This window comes from Stigmatopora argus, chromosome 6, assembly GCF_051989625.1.
Source record: "Stigmatopora argus isolate UIUO_Sarg chromosome 6, RoL_Sarg_1.0, whole genome shotgun sequence".
Classification (NCBI taxonomy): Eukaryota; Metazoa; Chordata; class Actinopteri; order Syngnathiformes; family Syngnathidae; genus Stigmatopora; species Stigmatopora argus.
The window spans coordinates 10,112,664-10,125,029 of NC_135392.1; the positions used below are offsets into that span (position 1 = coordinate 10,112,664).

Below are 12,366 nucleotides of genomic sequence, written 5' to 3' on the forward strand. Positions count from 1 at the left end.
CCTCCACAAGCGCATTGGTGACGTCAAGCTTGTGGGGTCCTTTTAATATATTGCACACGTTTCAACACCCACCTTTTCTATGTGGTTTCAGGGTCATGGGTGAACTGGAGTCTGTCCTCGATGATTGGAGATCTAATCGGGCTTCATTTGCGTCCACGACAGACTCGTCTTGCTTATTTGTGGCTCTTCCTTAACTGAAAGATGTTGACATCAGGCCAACTGGGACGTCATACAATTTCCCAAGTGTTTTTCTTTGAGTAAAGAAAAGACATATTAGTCAAAATTGTCATTTGTGCTCTTCCGATTTCTGTTTCTTTTCAAAAACATCCCAAGTCAATCACTCCCGATTGCTCTCCAGAAAAAAAAAACTTTCAATTTGTCTTGGAATGAAGGGTTAAAATAATAATGTTATGTTCTATAAATGTAGTGAAGTGTCATACTGTAAATTGGATTGCATCTGACCTCCATGTGGTCACTGGGGATTACGACTGCCAACCCTCCTAAGCCACATTAGCACACACACACACACATGTTTTGTACAAGGTGTTTTAGCACTTATCTCATGATTAGAGACAGCGGAGCACTTTAATGCTGTTGTTGGCACGAGGGGCACGTTAGTGAGTTTACTTCACCTGACTTCAACTTTTAAGGGATGAAAACATTTTTAGCAACGCTACATTGAAGAACAGCTGTCCAAACATGCATTTTATGCTGTTGGAAATTCGTATGGCATCTCTAATTTCCAAAGATTTAAGGGAAAAATGATATATATAATAAACATTTTCCTTCTGGATGAAGTAATTTTAATATTTGCTTATTTCATGAGTCCACAAGTAGAAAAATATTGCAAGTTAATTCTGTGTGCAAAGTTTCAAGTTAACACTAAAGATGTTGTTGAAGTGTGTATAACAGGGTTGCTGTGACCCAAACCATTTTATGATGGTTTGGGAGGTTTTTAAGAATATAGCTGTTGCTTATTATGACTGCACTTTGAGCTAAGTGGAAAATTACATTTGAGGGTTTTCACACATACGCATGCAAAGGACTCAAACGCTTTTCCTCTCAAGCAGAGAGCCGTAGGTCACCATTTTTTTTTCCATCCAACAGATTTAAAAAGAGAGATTCCATGTATGGGGAGGAAAAATCAGGATATATGATCTCACACATAACAGTAGATAAAAAAAGCAGGAATTTGGCCCCTCGGCTGTCATGCAAATTTGACTGATGATCATTCTAGCAAGTTTTGGTAGTTAAAAAGGGCAAGAAAATCATAAAACGTATCCAATTAAAATACGTTCAATGCTTTCTGAGAGTCTTATGTAGTTTGATTCATTTTATACCCACCCCAATCTTAAAATGGCATCTGATGTTTGGCTTCCATGTGACACTATTTACTCTTCCCTAAAGCGTATGCAAGCTGAAGCTCTTAAATCCAGATTTATTTTTATAAAGATTGAATCAGTTTGACATTTATGATTGTCAACCAACTGTTATGCAATGTTGCAGAACAGAGAACCAAAATGACTTCCAAAACATAGTGTGATTTTGCTCATTTTGATCAGGATGGGGATTTGGGTAATGTTCAAATTCATAACAATCATCGCTATGTTTTTTCTCAGTTTTTGTATATCTTTATTACAGTTGCTCTTATGTCTACCTTGGGACTTGATTTAGTAATTCAATTTTACAAATGTTTCTTTTTCTCTGGAGTCTCTCCTCTAGAGGTACATAAGTAATTGAACTCTGCTTCAGACTTCTGGACCTTGACTTAACCCTGTAATCCCAAAAGCTAGACCTTTGCCCTCCCTTTAACCTCGATCCGCAATTCATTTCAATTCTCCAATTAATCTCACTGAAATGTTTGCTCTGATAATTAAATTGAGATGCACACTGCATTAGCATAATATCTCAGTCGGAGGGAAACCGGAGTACCTGGAGAAAAGCCACACAAGCACAGTAGGGCTTTTTTTAAATGGCCATGTATAATAAGGCTATTGTTTTAAATGACGCATGTATAGTAAGGCTTTTTAAAACAAAATGACCATGAATAGTAAGGCTTTTTTTCTTAAAAATGACCATGTATAGTAAGTTTTTTTTAAATGACCATACATATACTAAGTTTTTTTTTTAAATGACCATGTATAGTAAGGCTCTTTTTAAAATATGGCCACATATGGCTTTTTTTTAAATGACCATGTATAATAAGGCTCTTTTTTAATGACCTTCCATAATTCAATATGGGCGTGGTTACGCCTAGTGTCGATCCAGATGCGTAAATTACGCACATGCGCAGATTCTCGCCCTTTGGGGCAGAGTTTTCATGCTCATGGTCCATGAGCACGACGAGGTAAGGCGTCGTAAAACAGATTACTGGCCGAAGTGCATGTTTTTTATCACGCTACCGGTAGATTTTTTAGGCATCAATTGAGCCAAAACGCCAACAAATCTGTTAGTTTAATGCCAGCTTGAACACACCGTCGACAACGAAGTTTGGGCTCCTTTTCCTCACGAACTGTGTACCGCATGTGACTAGTTAGCTTAGCATTAGCCGACGCTTCCCATTTGACTTTAAGTATGTTGTCCGTTTTCTCTCTATTATTGAGTCGTGTAGTCGTGGGTCTTTTTAATTTAATCAAACAAGACCGAGACATCAACGGACAGATTGCTGGGTAAGGGCTCACTCAAAAATAACATCTACAGGCACGATTGAACTCCTGGTGTGTTCTAAGTTTTTTTTTTTTAAATCCAAACGTTGTTTAATTTGACAATAAAAATTAAAACATAAAAAAAGTAAGTAATGTTCTAAGTAATGATAGTTTTCACTCTGAATGCTAAACACCCGTTTCCAATTTGTAATTGTTTTGTTTTCACATAAAAATCATTTATACTAAATGTGTAGCAAACGTTCACCTAGTTGTTAACGCTAATGTTTAACATCAACGGACAGATTGCTGGGTAAGGGCTCACTCAAAAATAACATCCACAGGCACGATTTAACTCCTGGTGTGTTCTAAGTTTTTTTTTTTTTTTTTTTATCCAAACGTTGTTTAATTTGACAATAAAAATTAAAAAAAGAAAGAAAAAAAAAGTAAGTAATGTTCTAAGTAATGAGTTTTCACTCTGAATGCTAAACACCCGTTTCCAATTTGTAATTGTTCTGTTTTCACATAAAAATCATTTATACTAAATGTGTTAAGCAAACGTTCTCCTAGTTGTTAACGCTAATGTTTAATCGCCTTGTCTGGTAAAGGGGAAATAGTACAGAGCACTCAAACTTATTTTCGTTCTTTGTCTTGATCGTTTATTAAATTTCTTGTAAGATTTCTCTTTCCTGTAATAATTGTTTGGCAACTCCCAAATAGCATGGTTAAATCAAATTTTCCTTGTTTAGTATCAAGATACAGCTCTTCCTGGATGCTCTGATCACTCACAACCTTGAGGTTACAGGAGAGGAGACTGAGCCAGATCAAGGTAAAACTAGTTTTTTTAAAAAACACCTAAGCCTATCTGTTGAATCTCCAGTCTCTATATATAACTTTTGCATTTTTTGCTTGCATCAGGCCTGTGTCCAGACTCTGGAGGACCAGGTGATCTTCCCTCTCTTGCAATCTTCTGAGAGGTACATTTATTTGTTTATTGTAGAATATCCAAATTAAAACTATCTTATGTGAAATCAGATCTATTTTAGTGGTGAGGTTTCACTGACTAAAGTTGCAATTTTCTTATAGGTAAAGTCCAGAGTTCTCTGGCTCATGGTGGCAGTGAGAGGACAGACCCCCAAGGTAAGATTTTTTAAATTTAAGCCAGCAAATAAAGGAGATTTGAGCAGCAATTGTCTTTTTTAAAATACTTGGTGAAAAAAGACCTAAAACCCTTTCATGGGTCTTTTTTTTTTTTTTAAATAAAATTGTTCTATTCCTAAGTATTTTGTTTGAAAAATTATTCTAAGTGTAAACTTCTGATTTCATCTATTTTTTTGACTAAGTGTGAAAAAATGCAATTGTGTTTCTATATAATTTTTTGACTAAGTGTTTAACAATTTTATTTTAAGGCCATTATACTTGTTCTTAAAATATTTCCAATGTAAAAATTTGGTCTTTTGTCTGCAGGTGGAGAAAAATAAGATGGACTACATCAATTCTTCAATGTGATTCTAAATGTTAATAAAGTCTTGAATAAATCATGTTATTTGCAGTCTTTTGTTAGGGAAATGAAGAAGATCACATGTATAAATTTCAAGAACTTTTATTTTTCCACAAACTGGAGTTTCCAAGATTGGTTCACAATTCTTCTTGGAGTGTAAATGGACGAGAAACCTGGAAGAAAGAGTCAGACAATCAGTATTCAGTCAATTTTTTTTAGATATTGAACTTGGGTGGAAATCTAGAAGAAAATGAACAAGTCAGACACCAAGTTTAATATTTAAACTAAAATACTGGGTACCAATTAAGTCAGTAGGTTTTTTGTCAAAAATGTTCTGACTTAATTAGTACCCAGTCAATTGTTTTTAGATATTCGACTTGGGTGGAAGAAAATGAACATGTCAGACACCAAGTCCAATATCTAAAAAAATAAGCTGGGTACTAAGTCAGAACATTTTTGACAAAAAACCTACTGACTTGATTGGTACCCAGTATTTTAGTTTAAATATTAAACTTGGTGTCTGACTTGTTCATTTTCTTCTAGATTTCCACCCAAGTCCAATATCTAAAAAAATACACTGGGTACTAATTAAGTCAGTAGTCTTTGTCAAAAAAAAATATCAAAAGGATACTTACCAGGAAGGCCCTTCCCATAATGCCACTCAAGTGTCAACTCTCCTTTCCTCAGTCAGCACTGCAAAAGAATGCACAACTTTAAAGCAACAAGAGGGGAAAATGGAAATATTAAACATACCCTTCTGATGACTTTGATACTCAGGTTTGGTTTGCTTTTTCTTTTTGTCAGAGGCAGAAACTCAAAAATAAGAGTCTCTATAACAGGGATCTCCAACTCCAGTCCTCAGGAGCTCCTATCCAGTATGTCTTCCAACACACCAAAATCAAATGATCAAGCTCTTGGCTTGCTGATGAGTTGATCATTTGATTCAGATGTGGTGGGAAATATGGAAAACAGACTGGATAGGGGCCCTCGAGGACCAGAGTTTGAGACCCCTGCTCTGCAACAAGTACCAGTGGGGGGACATTGGTGTCAAAGATTGTGCCGTCGTTCACCATGTCACCCTTTCTTTAGCGTTAATTTGGGTGGATCCTGAAGAGAAGCAAGAGACAAAATGAGTAGGTTTAGTACACATGAAAATAAGAAATAACCAGAAACATTTGGGTCTTACCTCATCCACAACTTCTGCCTTGACTTCTTTGGTCTTCTCATCAATTTCGACAGCTTTCACCACCTCCAGTCTTCGTGGCTTTAAACCTCTACAAAACACCAGTGTGATTGTGAAAATGCTTATTTAACCATTTTGATGCACAAATCAACCACATTCATTTCCCATGTTTTTCAGTCAATCATTTCAAATCCATTAATTTAAAAAAGAGATATCCCCAAAAGTCGTCATTGCTTCTGTTCTCTTTATACACAGGGAAAAATGGTTATTTTTATAGGTTTTGTCAAAACCACATTTAAAACTAAAAATGAAAAGGTCCAAGCCCTAGGTTCGATCGAACCCTAAGGGTTCGGTGGAGCCTCTGCCACAGAGGTCAAGACATCGATACATCATGTCTTTTCACGATAACATGCACCGCTTGACCATTACTGGCTGCAGATGATTACGTGACATTGCGTGGCAAATAATAATAAATCGGACATAGGCCATGTCATCATTATCAACAACAAAAAAGCCTACTTGTCATCACACCCAGAAACTGCGTATGACGAAATTGGTGGTGCTTCTCCATAAGCTGCATTTACTCGGCAAAAAGACCTAAATAAGTGATAGTTACGGACTTGTAATTTGGCATTCTGCTGTTATGGATACAGGTCACTTACCTTCAGTCAGCTAGTAGGAGGCAGATCACCACCCAAATATCTTTTCATGTTACCGCAAATTTAGAGTTCTGATGGATGTGGGGGAAAAACTGTCCTTAAGCCTATTTGTCCGTACTTTGTGGGACCTATGAATAGTTTGTTTCACATTAAAGAAGGGTTCGGTAGGTCCAACAAGGTTAAGAAGCACTGGTATATATTCTATAAGTGTACTGTGTATTTCTTACATCTCCACTGATGTGAGTTATCCACACAGGTTCTTGCTATTAAAAAAATCAACACCAGATCAGATAGTGTTATTTAATTCAAAATTTGAATGTATCATAATGAAAATCAAGCTAATTGAACGCTGACATTTAATTATTACACGGAGAGAGAAAATAGAAACTAGTAATTTAAAAAAAACCTACTCACTTTGCTGACAAACAGCTCGATATGGCGTCGACAAGCGTTTGGGCCACATTCTTGACGTTTCCCAGCAGTCTGTGTTCGTTGAGGAACTGAAACACACAATGGAATGATTCCTTTTAAACATAAAGGGCTATTGGTAACGCAATGTAGCTAATTTGCATGCAAACATTTTTCTGTCTCCAACCACGTGTGGCTATATCACGCCAACGAAGCATGTCCCCGTCAAAAGCACTCTTAAAATGAAAACTGGGGCTTTGAAATCCCCAAATGACAACGTACCGAATGCGCTGCATCGTCATATTAGAAGTATATCGGCTCTTTCTTCGGTAAATCGTCACTTCTGAGCTGCTCTGCAGTCCACTGGCTCCCGGCTCATCCGCCATTTTGAAGAATGGCGGCGGCTTTTTGAACTCTGCCCTAGGCCACGCCTATTAAAGATATATACACACACAAAATAAATTGTTTTCATAATATAACGTGTATTAGACTAATACACGTTATTATGAAAACCATGTATTATTTTTTGTGCATCTTACATGTACGCCTTCAGTATTACTACGTCTGAATCAATCCAACCCTCAATAACTATTTTATGGCTATAAAACATTTACTGCAGCTACAGCTGCGACACATAGAAAAAGCATCACTAATAACCTTATACAATTGATATATTATTTAGGATACGTACATTTGTTTGTGCAGCTCGCTACAGATTGTTTGGTAGTACTGACGTGACCACTCTATCAGTAGCCAATCGTAGTTTGTGATAGCGGGTTGGTGTCACCACCTCGAAATCTGATTGGTTAAAGCAACAGTTTTATGCTCAGGACTTGCAGAACTGATTGTAAAAGCCCCCAGGTAGATTTCTGACCTTGGCAATATGAAAACACACCTGAAAGCAGTGCAACCGGGTGAAAAGCAATGAAAGGAAGCTGACAGACAATTTGGAATTATTTGATAGGTATTCATGGACAAAATATAATTAACATCAGTCTGTGATTCAGACATTTCTTTGCCAGCAGAGAAGGCCTTGCAGGCCCTGACGGTCCACCACTGGAGAACACAAAGGCTTTATTCGTTCAAATATATGATCAAATATAATCAGGCTTTTTTTCTTCAAAATAAGAACCATGGATGATGTTTTTATTTGTATTTTACCGTTTTGGAAAGAAGGATAAACAGCACCCTCCTGTGGTCTTTATAGTATTCCATTCATTCATTTTCCGTTCCCTCAGGTTGGGGTAATGGGCCCTATCCTAGGTAACTTGGTGGACTTTAGCAGACACCCCAAATTCTTTACAACTTATGATGTAATGCATTTACATGGCCTGCTTCTAGTCTATTTATTTGCTTGTAGTTTAAGCATTACGTCCACTTTTCTGGCCTTTTTTCATCAGACTCCCTTTTTTTCTATACAATTTAATTCATGGACAGTGTACTCCATCACAGCATCAAAGAGTGTGAGCCATCATTTACATGTTCATTTACAGTACATGAACATCGGCACCACAACAGTACCAGCATGGCCTATAACTTGGTCTCCAGTCGTCTTTCTTCCGGGCCAGAGTTTCCACAGAGGGTAATGGATTTGAATTCATTTGAGATCTGAAGCAGCGTCTTTCCTTTAGTTTCAGGCAGGAAGAAAAAGACGAAAACACAACCCAGTAGGCACGAGCAGGCGAAGAATACAAAGCAGTAAGAGTCAAGTGTGTCCTGGAAGAAAAAGAACAGATCAACCTACCATGCTTGTCTTTGGAATGTGGGAGGAAGCCAGAGTACCTGGAGAAAACCCAGGCAGGCCCGTGGAGAACATGCAAACTCCACACAGGTGGACCGACCTGGATTTGAACCCAGGTCCCCCAGTGTGAGGCGAACGCGCTAACCACTCGCTTGCCTGTTGCGTCATTCCAAATCATGTCAACTCATGAATGTACTCACGATAAGTATGGGAAAGACCAGGCCCATCACGGCAAAGACGAACCAGCGCTGAACCCCAAAGATGACGAAGGCAGACACTCGATTGGACTGAACAAAGATCTCACTGTTGAGAGTACCTGACGCTCCCCCTCGTGTTAAAAACAATCAAATTCATATATTAATTAGAGGAAGACCGATGGGCAGATTTCCATTCATGTTGAAAGTTTTACTGATACCTGGCCCTCCGCTGAAGAAGATGATGAAGAGTATGATCAATACGGCGGTCGCGTACGGAGCCCACGAACGACAAGCCTTGGAGACAAAATTGTTCATGTGAGTACGTATTTAGGCCTTTTCTTGAGTTGACATTTGACAAGAAAACGATGAAGCATCGCAATTCTCTGCCTGCAATCATGCCAGAATTTGTTTTTCACCTTCAAGTTGAGCACAACTGTAACTAACAGCCAACACGCTGTCATGATACCATAACCCATCCAGAAGAGTGGCCTCCTTCCTACACGCTCAATCAAAAGACCCTGAGGACAAAAAGAAAAGAATCTTTTCCTCTTTCAAAGGCTGTTTTTTGTTGTATTTTTGGATTCGTTTGAAACACTTGTACGATGTAATGAAAAACTTCCTTTAAACAATTCAGCATTACACTTCCTGTAATCTTTTCCTTCATTATCTATAGTTAAGTATCATATTTCTATTGTCTGGTGTTCTAATACAACAAGGCTATTGAGCACACATGTAGAACAAAATTATAATAATAATAATAACCTCTCAATGAAAGAAAAGGAGCTCAGCTTCATGTGAAGAATTGATACTCACACATGGTATGAAAGTGAGAATTCCCGTGATGCCAAGACCCAAAGTGATGTAGCGAATTTGATCTTTCGGGATCCCTGCTTTCTGAAAGATGTCAAAAGCAAATGTGCTGATCTATGAATAGAAAAGATAGGTTATTGCATTTTTCGTGAGATCGGAATACGACATCATGTTTGCATATTTGTTTTTGTGTTTGGTAGCGCGACGTCCTCACCATGGCCATGCCTGATAACTGGTTGCAGCAGCTGATGGTCGACATGGTGATGAGCTGCCAACGCGCCGATTTATCCCGAAGGAGCCGCAATGGACTTTTTACAGGTGCCGCTTCCATAGTTGCCTGCTCTGTCAACATTTCGGCCATCTCCTGCTTGTAGTCCCCTTGGCCCCACAGACTCTGCATGGCTGGAGTCAAGAATTGACACGTTATGGTTGAGGCTGCTTGCTTCGTTCACTATATGACATCTGCATGGTAAAAAAATGGTACTATCATTGGCCCATTCTAGACCATCTGAGGTAGTTACTAGACTGTGCATGAGATCGACTCACCCTGTTTGCACGCTTTATCATCTCGTTTTTCGATAAAGAGATATCTGGGTGCTTCGGGAAGATAAGGCATGATTATCACCTGGACCACTGAAAGACACGCTGGCACACAAAGGACCACGTTCCACAGCTCTTCTTGGCCAAGGATCTCGCTGTGATAAAGAAGACAAATTGAACTATAAAGGATTTATCCATTAAAATCCAGTGGATGATTGCCCTCCCTTCCACAATTCCTCTGTATTTTTTTAAGGTAATAAATATCACAATTGACTAAATAAGGTCAAAACAGAAAGGCACATTAACATTTACAATATAAAACTCCCTGTGATAAAACCCCACCAGGGCTTCTTCTCTGACACTAATCATGATGGAAAATAACGTAAGTATAATATACTTTCTATATGTTCAGACCAGTGTTATTTATTCTTGGATTTGAAAAAGAATTAGTTAGCAGTTACAAAACTAATATGCCAACAAAAAGTCCACAATGCAGAGGAAAAAAAATGTGAACGCTTGAAAAGGAATAGGAAGAATAACTTACTAAATTCTACCCATATTGTTATTATTATTTTAATTCCTCTATTCTTAAATCTAAGAATAAATTATTTAAATAATGTGAGGAGACAGTTTAGAATGTAGAAAACAGCAGTTTACAAATTCATAATTTCAAAGCAACAACAGTGGTTTGGATTGGAAGGCACAATGATTTAGTTATAAAATCAACCTCACTGAATGAAAAAGAATTTAATCTTCAAAAATCAACTACTAAATTCTTACCTCAGTCCAAAAAACTGCGCTGACAGTTTGCCAATGGCAATAAATGTGGCTGAAGACATGGTGACAACGCCTCGTATCTCTCTGGGTGAAATCTCCCCAAGGTACATCAGATGGATGTTTGCTCCCAGCGCTGCAAAAAAAAAAGGAAATCATCTAAATACTGTATACATCACTGTAAAAATTCTGTGTCCTGTTGCAATACACTACATGAACATGGCAGACATGAGTGCTTAGGTGTCAAATTGATGATGGCAATCTTACCTGCTGAGTAGCCTGCAAGCATTCTTGCCACAATGATCATCTCGTAAGACTTGGCCCATTTACTTGTCAGCATGATCCCAGCTGCAACAATGGCGATAAAGCTGTTGCAGGTGACCGCCTTTTTTCTGTCAAAGATCACACACATCCTTAAGTGTGGGATTCAAGTGGATCTGCTCAAAAGCCGCCGCGTTAAGAGCACTCGCCTTCCCAGTAGTCCTGAGAAGCACTTGACACTGACAGCACCAAATAGCCCCCCCACGGCGTACATGGAGACGATGAGAGACCAGATGATGGTGACTGTGTGCGCGGGTGGTGGCGCCGCAGATCTTTCATACAAGGTGATGTTGATGAAGCTCCGGATGAACTACAGGAAGAATTCACAGAGATGCTTCACATTTTGAGTGTCCTGTAAAATAACTTGCGTGACTGACGGGTCTCACCGGAGAGGGGGAACTCAGGCTAGTGATGTGGTATCCAGATTGAAAACTTCCTCCGATTCCCAAAATAAAGATGAGAAAAAGAGCTTTCCCACGTGTCTGCAAAGACCAAGCATAGAAATAATGCAAATGCTATTAATGGTTTCATATCTGTAGTTTACAGCATTTTTTTTGTATGTCATTCATCAAGTCAGTGAGCAATCACCCGTTCTTGCAACTTGTTTGGAATGAATAGGACTTTAGACAAGATTCTTTATCAAATGCATTATAAACTAATATGTTCATCTTCATGTGAGGTAGCCATGTTTTTATCCTATACTGTATTCCAAATATTAAATTAAAATGACCATTGGTGTGACTGTAAATATGAGTGAAATGTTGTCTATACTGTAGAGATGAAGATGTACATATCTTGCAAAAATATCACCAATATCAATTATTTTCAAGCTTTTCCCGTTATATAATGTACCACACAAGTGAAAAATAAAACATGTTATATTTGAGCAAAACAACATTTGCAAGTATATGGCAAAAAAAAATCAACCCCAAATGAAACCATACAAAAAATGTTGAACTATAATTCTGAGAACCCTTTCAACTCCCACTGATTTGAGAATTAGGTTTCACTATGTATTCAAACATTTTGGGTAGCACATAATACATTTAATGTATTATGTAAAAAAAATTGAATTTTTAAAAATATATAACATAGCATAACACAATGTATTGGGAACTTATATAGTGTGTCATACACACATTTTAGACAACATAGACAACTAGCCTGTTTATGTAATGGTTCAAATAAAAAGAAAAACACATAATGCCATTTGGAATGACTACGCAAAAAGTAACGTGATGAGTCACACTCGAGTTGGTGCTTTTGGGTTATGCATTTAGTATAGACTGTATAGAACCCTGAACTTATTGTTAAGTTCAGGGTTGTATAGCAACACTAGTAACATTAAATAAAACCGTGAACTATAATCTCCAGTTATATACAATTCAAATGATTAAAGATCTATCTAAAACAAATGACAGAAGAAGAAGCAAACTCAGCTAAGGCCTACCAGCTGCTGTAACAAGGTTTCCATTTGGGTCCTCCGTTTGTATACACATTCACAGAGAGAGTGCAAGCATTTGCAAGGGATCCCGTTAAATAGCAAAGGCTGCTTATCATTAACTTCTTATAATTTCTAACAGAAAAAAA

The 12,366-nt window shown here is 37.8% G+C and overlaps 1 protein-coding gene and 1 long non-coding RNA gene across 3 annotated transcripts; one reads left to right on the forward strand and one right to left on the reverse strand.

The window, feature by feature from the left end:
• Positions 1 to 2,178: 2,178 nt before the first annotated feature.
• LOC144076223 (uncharacterized) lies at positions 2,179 to 4,183 on the forward strand. Of its 2 annotated transcripts, none has more exons than XR_013300761.1 (5): positions 2,179 to 2,347; positions 3,392 to 3,471; positions 3,561 to 3,619; positions 3,729 to 3,782; positions 4,110 to 4,183. It is a non-coding gene; the product is annotated as an uncharacterized LOC144076223 (long non-coding RNA). The 2 variants fall into 2 exon arrangements; XR_013300762.1 differs by lacking the exon at positions 2,179 to 2,347 and adding an exon at positions 2,354 to 2,669.
• A 3,335-nt stretch (positions 4,184 to 7,518) lies between these two features.
• On the reverse strand, positions 7,519 to 12,366 carry slc2a9l1 (solute carrier family 2 member 9, like 1). Its single transcript, XM_077603893.1, has 12 exons — positions 12,227 to 12,366; positions 11,163 to 11,258; positions 10,926 to 11,086; positions 10,723 to 10,847; positions 10,462 to 10,591; positions 9,688 to 9,836; positions 9,356 to 9,543; positions 9,145 to 9,255; positions 8,748 to 8,849; positions 8,550 to 8,625; positions 8,335 to 8,462; positions 7,519 to 8,109 (listed from the first exon to the last, which is right to left on the reverse strand). Exons 1-12 carry the CDS (start codon positions 12,248 to 12,250, stop codon positions 7,924 to 7,926), a joined length of 1,476 nt encoding a protein of 491 aa, XP_077460019.1. The 5' UTR covers positions 12,251 to 12,366; the 3' UTR covers positions 7,519 to 7,923.

Coding starts and splice junctions, on each gene's coding strand:
- slc2a9l1 (XM_077603893.1), bottom strand. CDS start 12,250: ATGGAAACCTTGTTACAGCAGCTG. Junction 10,848..10,925: donor TTCTCAGGACTACTGGGAAG/GCGAGTGCTCTT, acceptor GATCTTTGACAG/AAAAAAGGCGGTCACCTGCA. Junction 9,837..10,461: donor GCGCAGTTTTTTGGACTGAG/GTAAGAATTTAG, acceptor TCTTTATCACAG/CGAGATCCTTGGCCAAGAAG.